This window comes from Trichomycterus rosablanca, chromosome 20 (assembly GCF_030014385.1).
Source record: "Trichomycterus rosablanca isolate fTriRos1 chromosome 20, fTriRos1.hap1, whole genome shotgun sequence".
Classification (NCBI taxonomy): Eukaryota; Metazoa; Chordata; class Actinopteri; order Siluriformes; family Trichomycteridae; genus Trichomycterus; species Trichomycterus rosablanca.
Window position 1 is genome coordinate 20366612 of NC_086007.1, and position 17141 is coordinate 20383752.

At 43.3% G+C, this 17141-nt stretch overlaps 1 protein-coding gene across 2 annotated transcripts in view; it reads left to right on the plus strand.

The window, feature by feature from the left end:
- The window catches only part of sgsm2 (small G protein signaling modulator 2), an 85909-nt gene that overhangs the window by 58259 nt on the left and 10509 nt on the right, over nt 1–17141 (plus strand). The window contains exons 5-17 of one of the 2 annotated variants that reach the window (XM_063016370.1): nt 844–911; nt 1060–1208; nt 3474–3608; nt 5447–5571; nt 5676–5743; nt 5873–6036; nt 7702–7834; nt 8121–8255; nt 14232–14391; nt 15627–15691; nt 15774–15919; nt 16002–16130; nt 16209–16391. In XM_063016370.1, coding sequence (XP_062872440.1) covers nt 844–911; nt 1060–1208; nt 3474–3608; nt 5447–5571; nt 5676–5743; nt 5873–6036; nt 7702–7834; nt 8121–8255; nt 14232–14391; nt 15627–15691; nt 15774–15919; nt 16002–16130; nt 16209–16391 — 1660 coding nt within the window. The remainder of the gene's footprint in view (nt 1–843; nt 912–1059; nt 1209–3473; nt 3609–5446; nt 5572–5675; nt 5744–5872; nt 6037–7701; nt 7835–8120; nt 8256–14231; nt 14392–15626; nt 15692–15773; nt 15920–16001; nt 16131–16208; nt 16392–17141) is intronic. The other variant, XM_063016369.1, reaches the window with a different exon arrangement.

The window sequence follows — 17141 nt, forward strand, 5'->3', positions numbered from 1 at the left end:
TGTCCATTTTATCAGCTCCACTTACCATATAGAAGCACTTTGTAGTTCTACAATTACTGACTGTAGTCCATCTATATCTCTACATACGTTTTTAACCTGCTTTCACCCGGTTCTTCAATGTTCAGATTCAATGGTCAGATCCTGTAGGACCACTACAGGACCACCACACAGTAGGTATTATTTAGGTGGTGGATCATTCTCAGCACTGTAGTGACATTGACATGGTGGTAGTGTGTTAGTGTGTGTTGTGCTGGTATGAGTGGATAAATACCGTGTCCACTCACTGTCCACTCTATTAGACACTCCCACCTAGTTGGTCCACCTTGTAGATGTAAAGTCAGAGACGTTTGCTCATCTATTGCTGCTGTTTGAGTTGGTCATGTTCTAGACCTTCATCAGTGGTCACAGGACGCTGCCCACGGGGCGCTGTTGCCTGGATATTTTGGTTGGTGGACTGTTCTCAGTCCAGGAGTGACAGTGAGGTGGCAGCATAGCTGTGTCTAATCCACTCATACCAGCACAACAAACACTAACACACCACCACCATGTCAGTGTCACTGCAGTGCTGAGAATGATCCACCACCCAAATAATACCTGCTCTGTAGTGGTCCTGTGGAGGTCCTGACCATTGAAAAACAGCATTAAAAGGGGGTTAACAAAGCATGCAGAGAAACAGATGGACTACAGTCAGTAATTGTAGAACTACAAAGTGCTTCTATATGGTAAGTGGAGCTGATAAAATGGACAGTGAGTGTAGAAACAAGGAGGTGGTTTTAATGTTATGGCTGATCGGTGTATATCTCAAATGGCCTATAAACGTTTGTTATATCTGTGTGTTTGCAGTAAGTATTATGAACGAGAAGCCTTGATGCACGACTCAGTATTCGGTCCTATATTAGCTGCACTTCTCGGTGAGCCTGTTTGAATTATATTTTTATGTTGTATAAATACATATTAAATACATTTATGATTATTGCATGTACTAACCAATGCCTGATATTAATTACACCAATCACAAAGACACTCCTCTGTTTCCACAACTGTTTGTTTCAACTGTAGTTGGGCCTTGTGCTCTGGAGTATACGAAGCTTAAGACAGCAGACCATTTCTGGACGGACCCGTCAGCTAACGAGCTGGTTCAGAGACACCGTATACATGGGGCACATCGAGGACAGGAAGCATCGCCCAGTCGCAGACCTGCTCTAGGGGTGAGAAATGAATTAACACAAGGGGTGTCGAAAAATAGAAACGAAAGAATATATAACATTAAAACCACCTCCTTGTTTATACACTCACTGTCCATTTTATCAGCTCCACTTACCATATAGAAGCACTTTGTAGTTCTACAATTACTGACTGTAGTCCATTTGTTTCTCTGCATGCTTTGTTAGCCTGCTTTCACCCTGTTCTTCAATGGTCAGGACTCTCACAGGACCACTACAGAGCAGGTATTATTTGGGTGGTGAATCATTCTCAGCACTACAGTGACACTGACATGGTGGTGGTGTGTTAGTGTGTGTTGTGCTGGATCAGAGTTTTTAGACCCTCCTGCCTGGTTGGTCCACCTTGTAGATGTAAAATCAGAGATGATCGCTCATCTATTGCTGATGTTTGAGATGGTCATCTTCTAGACCTTCATCAGTGGTCACAGGACGCTGCCCACGGGGTGCTGTTGGCTGGATATAGTTTTGGTTGGTGGACTATATAAGGAGGTGGTTTTAATGTTATGGCTGATCCGTGTGTATGTGTATATATATATATATATATATATATATATATAGACATCTGCTAGTGATTTAATAAAATGTGCAATGTTTTCTTGGCTCATATCAAACCTTTTATGGCCGCAATTAAGCTATTTATTATGGGCAATTCCAGCATAGAAATGCAGCATGTTACAAAGCAACTACTTTCATAAACATAAGGAGTTCATTGTATTTTAATGACCTCCCCAATCACTAGATCTGAATCCAGTATAGCACTTTTGGGATGTGGTGGAACGGGAAATTTGCAGCATAAAGGTGCAGCAATAACCTGAAGCAATTATGTAAACCAGAATCCCAAAGAAAGATTTTTAACACTTGCATACTACAAATAAAAAAATATATACAACCCCAAATCAGAAAAAGTTGGGACAGCATGGAAAATGCAAATAATAATAAAAAAAACAGAGTTCCTTATATTTACTTTGACTTTTATTTGATTGCAGACAGAATGAACCTGAGATATTTCATGTTTTATCTGCTCAACTTCATTTAATTTATTAATAAACATCCATTCCTTTTTTCAGGTTTTATTTTGTCTCATTCTTCTTGCAAACACGTCTTAAGATGTGCGACAGTACGGGGTCGTCGTTGCCGCATTTTTCCTTTCAAAATTCTCTATTGGGGACAGATCAGGACTACAGGCAGGCCAGGCCAGCACCCGTACCCTCTTCTTCCGCAGCCATGCCTTTGTAATGTGTGCAGCATGTGGTTTTGCATCGTTTTGTTGAAAAATGCATGGACGTCCATGGAAAAGATGACGTCTTGAAAGCAGCACATGTTGCTCTAAGATCTCAATGTACTTTTCTGCATTAATGCTGCCATCACGGAAGTGTTAATGACCTTTGCCAAGGGCACTGACACAGTCCCAAACCATGACAGACCCTGGCTTTTGGACCTGTTGCTGATAACAGTTTGGATGGTTCTTTTCCTTTTTGGTCTGGAGCACACGGGGTCCCTTATTTCCAAAAAAAACCTGGAATGCTGATTTGTCTGACCACAATACATGTTTCCACTGTGTGATGGTCCATCCTAGATGCCTCTGAGCCCAGAGAAGTCGACGCGTCTTTTGGACATGGTTAACATAAGGCTTCTTTTTTTGCACAGTAAAGTTTTAAGTGGCATTTGTGCATGTAACTCTGTATTGTAGTGCTTGACAAAGGTTTGCCAAAGTAATCCCTCACCCATGTGGTTATATCAGCTATTGTTGAGTGGCGGTTCTTGATGCAGTGCCGTCTGAGGGATCAAAGATCACGGGCGTTCAGATTAAGCATGCACCCTTAGCCTTTACGCACTGAAATTCCTCCCGATTCCTTGAATGGTTTAATGATATTATGCACCATAATTACAATCACTTGCTCTGAATCACACACTATTTTTTGGAATGTGTTGCAGGCCTGAAATGCAGGAATGAATGTTTATTAATAAATGAAATGAAATTGAGCAGACAAAACATGAAATATCTCTGGTTCATCCTGTCTGCAATGAAATAAAAGTCAAAGTAAATGTAAGGAACACTGCATTTTTATTTTATTTGCATTTTCCACACTGTCCGAACTTTTTCTGATTGGGGGTTGTATATCCTACTTTAGTATTAGTATGGTATAGTGTTCCTAATAAAGTGACCAGTGGATGTAGGTATGCAGGATTCATGAATATGATTATTTCATTAATCGAGTGCATATTTCAATCCTTCTGCTTTGGTCTCAGATCCGGAAGAGGCAGTCCAGCGGGAGCATGTCCGAGGATAAGTTTGCAGCCTCGGCGAGGGAGTATGTGGAGTCTCTTCATCAGAACTCGCGCGTACATCTACTGTATGGAAAAAACAACGTACTGGTTCAGCCGGTGAGGCAACACCCATTTTTCCTCCCAATTTAGCGCATCCAATTTGTCTTCCACAGCTGACAGACTCCAGATTTGCATCCATGGAGAGCACGTCGCTGCCCACGCCTTCTTTACACCTGCACAGCCCTCCTCTTCTTGTCCGTGCTTCCTGCACGGCGTCTCTTCTGCCAATCAGGGTCCTTACACAGCGCATGAAGACCCACCCACCCACATATAGTCCGGTCCCCACCCTGCAGATACGGTGGCCAATTAGTATCTGCTGCAGGCACTGCCAATAATGCCCGCCAGATGGCGCCCAGCCGACCGGTGGCAACACCGAGCCTTGAACTCGGGAGTTCAGAAACTCTGTGCTGGTGCGTCAGCGGAATATCCCGCTGCGCCACCTGGGCGCCTCTGATTATGTTTAAAGAGAGAATTAATTAATTAGTTTACATTTACAGCACATTTACATTTATAGGCGATGAATGAATTTACTGTAACCAGGGATTTATATCATAATTACCAGTGTATTGACAAATATGTTAATAAGTGCAGTCTGGTAAGTTACCATGGTGACTAAGTGTCACTAATGTAAATTAAAAAGAGGCTGATGTCTGGCCATTTCTTCCCAAGATCAGTTGTAGTCCGTACCTTACCATACCTTACCCCCACCCTACCCTTGCCATATCTTACCTTACATTATTGTACCTGACCTTACTTTACTGTATATGACCTTCTTGTACCGTACCTTACACCACTGTACCTTACCTTACCTTACCTTATTGTACTTTACCTTATCCCACTGTACCTTAACTTACCTTACTGTACCGTACCTTACACCACTGTACCTTACCTTAGCTTACTGTACCTTACCTTACCCCATTGTAGCTTACCTTAACTTACTGTAGCTTACCTTAGCTTACTGTACCTTACCCTACCCATACCATATCTTACCTTACCTTTACCATATGTTACCCTACTGTACCTGACCTTACTTTACTGTACCTTACTTTACCCCACTGTACCTTACCTTACCGTACCTTTCTTTTTTGTACTTTACCCTACTCCATTATACCTTACCCTACCCCACTGTACCTTACCTTACTGTACCTTACCTTACTGTACCTTACTTTGTTATTGTACCTTACCTTACCTTACTGTACCTTACCTTACTGTACCTTACCTTACGTTATTGTACCTTACCTTAGCTTACTGTACCTTACCTTACCCCATTGTAGCTTACCTTGCCCCACTGTACCTTACCTTATCTTACTGTACCTTACCCTACCCCATTGTAGCTTACCTTACCTTACCTTACCTTAATGTACCTTACCTTACCCCACTGTACCTTACCTTAGCTTACTGTACCTTACCTTACCTACCGTTTCTTACCCTATTGTACCTTACCTTAGCCCACTGTAGCTTACCTTACCCCATTGTTGCTTACCATATCTTGCTGTACCTTACCTTTCCCCACTTTACCTTTCCTTACCTTACTGTATTGTACCTCACTTTACTGTACTTTACTTTGTTACCTACTCCATTGTACCTTACCCTACCCCACTGTACCTTACCTTACTGTACCTAACCTTACGTTATTGTACCTTACCTTACCTTACTGTAGCTTACCTTACCTTACTGTACTTTACCTTACCTTACTGTAGCTTACCTTACCTCACCCCACTGTATCTTACCTTACCTAAAATATTTAAAAACTATGTGCTAGCTGCATATATATCCCAAATCCCAAAGTTGTTAAGCAAGTGCTCTCACAACATAACTACTTAATTAGTATCTTGTTTACCCTGCTTTGTCAAATTAATTAATGAGTTTTCAGTCACATGTCTGTATTTTTGCAGAAAAAGGACATGGAAGTGTTGAGGGGGTATCTGTCCCTACACCAGTCTGCTGACACACTTACACTGAAATGGACACCCAACCAGTTAATCAACGGTACTTTGGGGGACTGCGACCTGGAAAAGAGGTAGCTCAGCACTTAAACATTGATTTAGCCACACAGCAGTACAAGCAGTCACATAAATTGACTCTGACACGTTTTCTAACCCCCTGCTAATGCCATTGCTGCAGTATTTATTGGGACTACGCATTGACTGTGCCCTTAAGACAGATCGTCTGCATTCACTGTCACCAACGGCGTAAGTCTCTCTGGTCATTTTTTATACTCCAGGCATTACTTTGTTTAGAGTTTAGTCAGAAATACTGTTTAAAACTTTAAATTCAATAAATGAAACCCTGATAATACTTTGTACTGACTGTTCTCTCAGCGGACTGTGGTGGGACTCTGGTGTTGGTTAGTCAGGATGGAATTCAACGCCCCCCTTTGCACTTTCCTCCTGGTGGTCACCTGCTGGCATTTTTGTCTTGTCTGGAGACCGGCTTGCTACCCAGGGGGCAACTGGAGCCTCCTCTCTGGTCCCAGAAAGGCAAGGTGAGTGTCAGACACACACTTTTTTTAGTCTACAGTAATTGTTTCTACGAGTGCAGAGTTCAACTTTTGGCCTGCCACCAACACATAGGCACACATACAGTATGTTCGCTACTGGTGCCAAAAAGATCTTATCTTATCGTATTGTACCTACTGTACCATACCTTACCTTGCCTACCTTACCTTACTTACCTTATCTACGCATTGACCTTACTTTACCTTACTTTGCTTACTGTACCTTGCCTTATCCTGTGTACCGTACCTTACCATACTTTACCCTACCTTTCCCTGTCTACCATACCTTACCTTACCCTGTCAACCGTAACTTACCATACTTTACTCTACCTTACCCTGTCTACCATACCTTACTTACTTTACCCTACCTTACCTTGTCTACCTTACCTTACCATATTTTCCCTACCTTACCCTGTATACCATACCTTACATTACCTTACCTTTTCTACCATATCTTACCTTACTTTACCCTACCTTACATTGCCTATAATACCTTACCTTGTCTACTGTACCATACCTTACCTTATCTTACTTACCTTACCATCCCTTATCTTATCTACTGTACCACACCGTACCTTACTTACCTTATCTACCATACCGTATCTTACTTACCTTATCTACCGTACCATACCTTACCTTATCTTACTTACCTTACCATCCCTTATCTTATCTACTGTACCACACCGTACCTTACTTACCTTATCTACCATACCGTATCTTACTTACCTTATCTACCGTACCATACCTTACCTTACCCCCACCTTACCCTTACCACATCTTATCTTACCTTATCTACCGTACCGTACCTTACCTTATCTACAATACCATACCTTACCTTATCTACGGTAACTTACCTTACCTTATCTTACCGTACCTTATCTATCATACCATACTTACCTTATCTATCGTACTGTACCTTATCTAACGTACCTTACCTGACCTACTGTACCTTACCTTACCCTACCTTACCCTGTCTTACCTTATCTTACCTTGTCTACTGTATCTTACCTTACTTTACCTTGCCGTACCATACATACCATACCTCACCTACTGTACCTTACCTACCGTACCTTACCTTATCTATTGTACCTTACCTAACCTTGTCTACCATATCTTACCTTACTTTACTTTACCTTACTTTGTCTACCATACCTTATCTTTACTTTACCTTATCTACCGTACCTTACATTACTTACTTTGTCTACTGTATTGTACCTTAACCTTACCATATCTTACCTTACCTTATTTTACCTTACCGTACCTTACCTTACCTTATCTACAATACCAGACTTTACCTTACGTGACCTACCGTATCATATCGTACCATACCTAACCGCACCTTACCTACCATATTGTACTGTATCATATCTATATCGTATTTTAAATATTTAAAGGCTATGTTGAATAACTGAATAAATATCCCAAATTGTTAGTATATTTTTTAAAATTTTTGTATTCAGTGTTTAACTTGTTCAAAAGCAAAAAAAAAGTTAAGGCTGTATTTCATTCGCTAATGCTAATTAGGCTTTTACTCCTGAGCAAACTCTTAGTCTAGCTAATTGATCCCTCGCCCTGGCTATCCATCAAGCGTTCCTACGTTGTACGTGCTTAGATTGAAATCCGAACATAATTGTTTGGGTGTGTATCTGGCAGGGTAAAGTTTTCCCCAAGCTACGTAAGAGGAACAGCACGGCGCGGTTGGTGGATCACGAAAGTGATGAAGGTGATGAAGTCGCTGCGGACTATGTGTTTCGCATTGTCTACCCAGGACATCGGCACGACTCCAGTGAGTCTGAAATCTCTCCCTACGTGTTCTATACCATTAATTTGCTTGTTAATCCGCCCATCCGTCTATCCACGCTTGTATAGCCACTGCCAGGGTTATTTTTTTTTAATGTAATGTAAATATGATGGCTTGGTCAGAGGCTGCTGAAGGGGTGAAGGGGTTCATCCCACCTCGCGAGGACTCGGAACTAATCATGCTAGGGAGTGTTTATGTATGTGCTTGTGTGTATGGTGTGGTTGAATTGCGAAGGAGAGTGCTAAACTGTGTTTTCTTATTGCCCGAGCAGTCACTATAAACTACCACCACACCACGGGCAGTCGTGCGCCCTCTCTGGATGACGATGAGGAGGAGGAGGATAGACTTCACGCAATGATCTCAATGATCTGCTCGCGGAACCTCACAGACCCTAATGTCATGAAAGGTTTTTATCACCAGTGCCACCCCACCCGACCCCATTCACCGTCTCTCTTTTTCATTTCTCGCTCCATCTTTCCCTTGTGTCATGCCTCGCTTCTGGATGCTTGCCTGATCCTGCCCTCCATTCCCTCCTTCCCTGAGTCTGAAGCCCAACAGTGCAGCAGATATTAGGAGGTTAATCATACCGGCTTGATATGCGCTTCCTTTCTCTGACTCCATCTTGTGTCGGCGCGCTCGATTGGCTGAGCCTGTGTGCAGGTAACCATGGTTACCATGGGAACATCAGCATGGAGAACAAAAGCCAGGTCAACTGATGAGGCCTCTGATGAGGTTTCTCTGATGCTGGAGAAATTAGGCTGTCCTACAGATATTGTTTTAGGCAGGGTAGGCGGAGCTTCATTTTCTCGTACCATCATCTGTCGAAGCGATTCATTAACTCAGGTGAAGCCTACAGAGCTTGTATTATAGTGCGATGTATTTTAACTAGGGTGGCACAGTGGCTTGGTGGGTAGCACTGTCGTCATTTACCAACATTAAAACCACCTCCTTGTTTCTACACTCACTGTCCATTTTATCAGCTCCACTTACCATATAGGAGCACTTTGTAGTTCTACAATTACTGACTGTAGTCCATCTGTTTCGCTGCATGCTTTGTTAGCCCCCTTTCATGCTGTTCTCCAATGGTCAGGACTCTCCTAGGACCACTACAGAGCAGGTATTACTTGAGTGATGGATCATTCTCAGCACTGCAGTGACACTGACATGGTGGTGGTGTGTTAGTGTGTGTTGTGCTGGTATGAGGGGATCAGACACAGCAATGCTGATGGAGTTTTTAAACACCTCACTGTCACTGCTGGACTGAGAATAGTCCACCAACCAAATATATTCAGCCAACAGCGCCCCGTGGGCAGCGTCTTGTGACCAATTATGAAGGTCTAGAAGATGACCAACTCAAACAGCAGCAATAGCTGAGCGATCGTCTCTGACTTTACATCTACAAGGTGGACCAACTAGGTAGGAGTGTCTAATAGAGTGGACAGTGAGTGGACACGGTATTTAAAAACTCCAGCAGCGCTGCTGTGTCTGATCCACTCATACCAGCACAACACACACTAACACACCACCACCATGTCAGTGTCACTGCAGAGCTGAGAATGACCCACCACCTAAATAATACCTACTCTGTGGTGGTCCTGTGGGGGTCCTGATCATTGAAGAACAGCATGAAAGGGGGCTAACAAAGCATGTAGAGAAACAGATGGACTACAGTCAGTAATTGTACAAACTACAAAGTGTAGTGGAGCCGATAAAATGGACAAAAATGGTTTTAATGTTATGGCTGATCAGTGTACGTGGGTTCATTATAGCCCCTTTTTCACATGGTGTGTGCCTGGCTTACTGGGTCTGTTCAGGTCTAAACCGCTGCAGCAATTTATAAAATTGAAATATGGGTAAATGCCACCTTTATTCATGAGTTTGAACAGGCGCTTGGGTGGTGCAGCAGTAAACTAAAGTTAGTCCACTACTACTAAGACCTGGGGTTCCAATCCCATGGTCGGGCATCGGACATGATTGGCTAATGTGTGGAACAGTCTAGCCATTGGGAGTAGTTTTCAGTGTGCTCTCAGTGTTGGTCCCAAGCCGGAATTTAAATAGGAATGTTGCACGGGAGGAAGGGCACCCAGAATACAGACTGTACCGAATCGGGTATCTGGACCAGATCTGCTGTGTGGACCTGTATAAATATATAATATATAATACATAAATATCATCACAGTGACAGACATCAAGAGGAATCGTTAATAATCAGCTGTTCTGATGGGTAAGTTTTTTTCTTTGGACATGCACATGTTCTTTTTATACTATTCTGGTATCTTACAGTATGTAGGCTGAATGTTACCCAGGTAAAAACATAGTATTACTCCAGGTTGGGTTGGTCTGTGAAAAAATAAGGTCTTGTCCTTATATTTCATGAAAAACACACAAAGGAAACCATTTCATTCATACAGATGAAATGAAAGGGCTGCCGGTAGACCAATAAAGAGCTGTACTGAGAAAGCACTTGTAAGTGTAATGATAAGTACATTGCTTTAATAATGGACCCTTGATTAGAGCTGTACTACCGGCAGGCTGGGCGCCTGTACAGACAACGATTGGCTCATCTGTTGGGTTGGATCCCGGAGAAGATTTCTCATAATTGATGCTGATTGACGGTGCCTGCATAGAGACGAGGGATAATGTAGATCAGTGCGTGACTCTTCAAGACCCCCATATGAACTCGCCTCATGCAGATGAAAAGAAGCAGTCGGCTACTGCACACGTGTCGGTCAACATCAGTAGAGAGGAAGCATAATGCAATCGGGTTATTGGATACATAGAACACCAGAATCTCAGCTCTGCTACTGGTAGGCTGGGCGCCTGTAGAGACAGCGATTGGCTCGTTTAGCGGGTTGGATGCCGGAGAGGATTTCTCATAACTGATGCAGTTATGAGAGGCAGAGGATAATTCAGGATCTGACGTGACCCCGTGTTAGTCTCAGCTCTTCTCAGTCAGGAGGACCCCCAGTGGAGGTCAGCAGCAGTACAGAGGATGCGAAATGCATTCGGGTTATTGGATACGACAAGATTGGGAGTAAACTGGGGGGAAAATGCAAAACTAAATAATAATAATAAACTCATAAGTAGAAAGAAAGTAAGTTTGGGCACTCAGGTGGCACAGCGGTAAATCATTCTATCACACCAGAATCTCAGCTGTGCTTCCGGCAGGCTGGGCACCTGTACGAACAACGATCAGCTCGTCCGACGAGTTTGATGGGCACTCAGGTGGCGCAGCTGTAAATCACTCTAGCAAACCAGAATGTCAGCTCTGCTTCCGGCAGGGCATCTGTCGGGTTGGATGCCGGAGGGGATTTCTCATAACTGATGCAATTACGACCTCTGCTGGTTGCTTGACAGCGCCTGCATAGAGACGTGGGATAATGGAGATCAGTGTGTGACTCTCCAAGACCCCCATATGAACTCGCCTCATGCAGATGAAAAGAAGCAGTCGGCTACTGCACACATGTCGGAGGGTGCATGTGTTAGTCACAGCTCTCCTCGGTCAGGACTGGAGGTCAGCAGCAGTACAGAGGAAGCAAAATACAATCAGGTAATTGGATACGACTAGATTGGGAGAAAATTGGGGAAGGAAATGCAAAAAAAAAGAAATAATAATAATGAACTCTGAGGCAGAAAGAAAGTAAGTTTGGGCACTCAGGTGGCGCAGCGGTATATCACTCTAGCACACCAGAATCTCAGCTGTGCTTCCGGCAGGCTGGGCGCCTATATGAACAACGATTGGCAACGATATGTTGGTTGATTGATGGTGCCTGCATAGAAGTGATAATGGAGATGAGCTCCATATGAACCCACCTTATGCAGGTAAAAAGAAGAAGTCTGCTACTGCACACGTGTCAGCGGGGGCGTGTGTTAATCACAGCCCTCCTCAGTAAGAGTAGGGTTTTACATCAGTAGAGAGAAAGCGTAATGCAATCGGGTTATTGGATACATAGAACACCAGAATCTCAGCTCTGCTACCGGCAGGCTGGGCACCTATACGGACAACGATTGGCTCGTCTGTTGGGTTGGATGCCGGATGGGATTCCTCATAACTGATGCAATTACGAGAGGCGGAGGATAATTTGAGATCTGACGGAGACCTGTGTGAACTTGACCCATGCAGGTAAAAAGAAGCAGTCGGCTACTGCACATGTGTCGGATGGGGTGTGCATTAGTCACGGCTCTCCTCGGTCAGGAGCAGTACAAGGATACAAAATGCAATCAAATGATTGGATATGACACCAGATTTGTTGTATTTATGGGGTTGTCATACACTGATCAGCCATAACATTAAAACCACCCCCTTGTTTCTACACTCACTGTCCATTTTATCAGCTCCACTTACCATATAAGAGCAGTTTGTAGTTCTATAATTACTGACTGTAGTCCATCTGTTTCTCTGCATGCTTTGTTAGCTCCCTTTCATGCTGTTCTTCAATGGTCAGGACCACCACAGAGCAGGTATTATTTAGGTGTTGGATTATTCTCAACACTGCAGTGACACTGACATGGTGGTGGTGTGTTAGTGAGTGTTGTGCTGGTATGAGTGGATAAAACACAGCAATGCTGCTGGAGTTTTTAAATACCGTGTCCACTCACTGTCCAATCTATTAGACACTCCTACCTAGTTGCCCCCCCCTCCTCGTTATTCAATGGTCAGGACTCTCCCAAGACCACCAGGTACTATTTAGGTAGTGGATCATTCTCAGCACTGCAGTGACACTGACATAGTGGTGGTGGTGTGTTAGTGTGTGTTGTGCTGGTATGAGTGGATAAGACACAGCTTTGCTGATGGAGTTCCTAAACACCTCACTATCACTGCTGGACTGAGAATAGTCCGCCAACCAAAAATATCCAGCCAACAGCGCCCCGTGGGCAGCGTCCTGTGACCACTGATGAAGGTCTAAAAGATGACCAACTCAAACAGCAGCAATAGATGAGCGATCGTCTCTGACTTTACATCTACAACGTGGACCAACTAGGTAGCAGTGAGTGGACAAAGCAGGGGCTAACAAAGCATGCAGAGAAACAGATGGACTACAGTCAGTAATTGTAGAACTACAAAGTGCTTCTATATGGTAAGTGGAGCTGATAAAATGGACAGTGAGTGTAGAAACAAGGAGGTGGTTTTAATGTTATGGCACAAAATCACTGTACTGTTGGGCGGACAGCAACGCTTCCAATTTTTTGCTTGGTCTTCCTTCGTTCTTTTGATTTAATAAATTCGAACGATCATATTTTCCGTCATTATTTGCTTGATAACTCTGCATGAAAAAGACCTGCACATTTCCACTTTTCTACACCCCCTTTGCTTTCCGTCCAGACTGTGTTCTCCCGCTCTGACCTGTTTACTTTCCTTTAGCTTGAAACGATTAACTTTTACTTTAAATTTTTTTCTTCCTCCCTTCTGTTTTCAGCCAGTTTTTCTGCAATGCTGTTCACTGTAATTCTTCACTAACTGCGGTCACCTTTCATTATGACAGTCTGGTCCTGTGGGGTTCTGGCGTTGTAGACACGTGAATTGTTCCGTGAATGCACCATCCATCTGTCCATAACGCTGGCACTATTTAAAATCCCATAGCCTTATTAGCAACACATCCAACTCTCCTTGAAATGAATGGTTGTTTTTTTTGGTCATGGCCCAAAGGGAAGGCGGTATCGATAGCAGGTCACCAGCTCGGGCCTGAAGAATTAAGGTGAAGAGCATTTGCTCAGTGTGTCCTGAAGTGTTCAATTTATTTATTTGGCTGGATTCTATCCGATGACGAATGATTTCTCCCCAGTTGTCCTTTTTAAGTTTGTCGTTGTTCTCCTCTCCGCCCTGTTGTTTGGTTTGATGCATCCAGCATGGCGGGAGCGGTGGCTTCATGTTCCCTCTCTTCCTCTTGTAGCTGTCTGAATGCCTGGCTCTGTCCATGCCGTGGCACGCTGTGATTGGCAGGTCTTCCGGCATGGCAAAACCCCCTTGCATCGATCATGCCTTTTTTCTTTTAGTTCTCGTTTCTTCACAGATGCATGCTCGGGGATTCAAAGATCCGAAACCGAACGACTCCTTTGGGATGGAGGCTTGATGGGGAAATTTTCTGAATCTTTACTACCTTAATTAATCTGACGGTTGAGCTGAGAGGCCTGTTATAATTAGATAACAACATTTGTGTCAGTACTTGAACATTGTTTTACATGTAGATTGTTATTCTATGTCGCTTCTGTCACTAAAATCCCTTTCTTTAATTAATTTTAGCTGGATTAGCACAGTTAGTAATGCAATGCCGTCAGCAGTACAGACGTAAACCAATGATGCAGGTTACTAGGACGTCCCTCACACAGCTCATTTATCTTTCTCTGTTTCTGTCTCTCCCTTTAAAACCCCTTCTCCTGTTAGACCATGGCGACGTCATAGAAACGCAAGGCTTCGGCGTTAGCCCGTCATCGTGGCAGCAGACCGAGATTTCGAGTCATGCGTCGTCTTGCCTGTCCTGCTCGGCCGGGGTGGGCAGCTTGTCCGCCGACCTTCCTGGAGCGTGTACCTGCATGAACGATCGGTAAGAATACACCTGTAGTTCAATACAACCCCAAATCAGAAAAAGTTGTATGTGATAAACCTCCATTCCTGCATTTCAGGCCTGCAACACAAAGTTGGGACAGGAGCAATTTAGGGCTAGTAATGAGGTGAAGAAACTAAATAATGATGTGATTTGATAAGCAAAGATGATCAGAGGATCCCCAGTTTGTCAACAAATGTGTGAGAAAATGATTGAAATGTTTAAAAACAATGTACCTCAAAGAAATATTGGAAGGGATTTGCATATTTCTCCCTCTACAGTGCATAATATCATTACACGATTTAAGGAATCTGGAAGAATTTTAGTGCATAAAGGCCAAGGGCGCAAGCTTAAGTTGAACGCCCATGATCTTTATCCTTCAGACGGTACTGCATCAAGAACCGCCACTAAACAATGATTTAACCACATGGGTGCGGGATTACTTTGGCAAACCTTTGTCGAGCACTACAACACAGAGTTAAATGCACAAACGCCACTTCAAACTTTACTGTGCAAAAAAGAAGCCTTATGTTAACCATGTCCAGAAGCGGCGTCGACTTTTCTGGGCTCGGAGGCATCTAGGATGGACCATCACACAATGGAAACGTTTATAGTGGTCAGATAAATAAGCATTCCAGGTCTTTTTTGCAAAAGGACCATCCAGACTGTTATCAGCAACAAGTCCAAAAGCCAGGGTCTGTCATGGTTTGGGACTGTGTCAGTGCCCTTTGCAAAGGTCATTTACACTTCTGTGATGGCAGCATTAATGCAGAAAAGTACACTGAGATCTTAGAGCAACACGTGGTGCCTTCAAGACGTCATCTTATTCAGGGTCGTCCATGTATTTTTCAACAAGACGATGCAAAACCACATGCTGCACACTTCACAAAGGCACGGCTGAGGAAGAAGAGGGTATGGGTACTGGACTGGCCTGCCTGCAGTCCCGACCTGTCCCCAATAGAGAATGTGTGGAGAATTTTGAAACGAGCGTCACTAAATCAATTGGTATCCTCTGTGCCAAAACGTCTTTTAAGTGTGGTGAAATGGAATGGTAAGATTACAAAGTGGCAAATGCTTTACTGTCCCAACATTTTTTGAAATGCAGGAATGGATGTTTATTAATAAATGAAATTAAATATCTCAGGTTTATCCTGTCTGCAATGAAATAAAGGTCAAAGTAAATGTAAGAAACTTGTAATGGTTTTGATTTATTTTTTATTTTTTTTAACATCCAGGGTTCCTCTTAAGATGCTGTGTCATAACATGAAGAGGCAGATCGTCTCCAGAGCGTTCTATGGCTGTAAGTCTCAGAACTAGACAGTTTTATATGCCAAATCAAACATTCAGCAGACGTATTAAAATTTAAATGTACTTTTTTTTAGGGCTGGGCTACTGCCGGCACCTGTCCACAGTAAGAACACATCTGTCAGCACTGGTCAACCACAATATCGTTCCACCAGACAAACCCTGTGAAGCTTCTGGAGGACTGAGCAAAGATGTTTGGAGCAAATACCAAAAGGATTGCAAGGTAAGTGCGGAGCAGGCGAGGCAGGTAGCACTGCGTTTGATTATAGCATCAAATTTAAATATACTTTCCTGTTTCTGCTTAGAACTACAAGGAGCTTGAGCTGCTGCGTTTGGTTTACTACGGGGGTGTGGAGCACGAGATTAGGAAAGAGGTGTGGCCGTTTTTGCTGGGACATTATAGGTTTGGCATGGACAAGAAAGACATGGCACAGGTAAAACTGTTACCTCAAGTCTCAAGGGACATTGTTTTTTTTTTTAAACTGCTTCTGATGTTCACTTTTCGTCTGTAGATTGATGAGAAGATCATGGTGCGCTACAAGCAGGTGATGCGAGAGTGGAAGGCTTGTGAGGTCATTGTGAAGCAGCGAGAGAAGGAGATGCAGTCTGCCATCTTCGCCAAGTTGTCCTCGGGCAGCAGCATCGACAGCCATGTGATGAAACTCATCCACCGAGACTCAACCCTCAGCAATGAGGTGGGTGTTTGCCAAGCTTGAACAGCATTTTATGATCATTAAAAGCATAGCTAGTTCGTTGAATGGATGGACGGACGGATAGATAGGTAGGTAGACAAATAAATAGACAGCTAGATAGATAGATAGATAGATAGATAGACAGACAGACAGACAGACAGACAGACAGACAGATAGGTAAGTACACAGACAGACACAGACAGACAGACAGACAGACAGACAGACAGACAGACAGACAGACAGACAGACAGAAATGTAGGTAGATAGATGGAAAGTTGGATGGACGGGCAGGCAGACAGACAGACAGATAGATAGAAATGTTGATATATAGATAGATAGGTAGGTAGGTAGGTGGGTAGGTTTGTAGGTATATATATATATATACAGTGTATCACAAAAGTGAGTACACCCCTCACATTTCTGCAAATATTTCATTATATCTTTTCATGGGACAACACTATAGAACTAAAACTTGGATATAACTTAGAGTAGTCAGTGTACAACTTGTATAGCAGTGTAGATTTACTGTCTTCTGAAAATAACTCAACACACAGCCATTAATGTCTAAATAGCTGCAACATAAGTGAGTACACCCCACAGTGAACATGTCCAAATTGTGCCCAAAGTGTCAATATTTTGTGTGACCACCATTATTATCCAGCACTGCCTTAACCCTCCTGGGCATGGAATTCACCAGAGCTGCACAGGTTGCTACTGGAATCCTCTTCCACTCCTCCATGATGACATCACGGA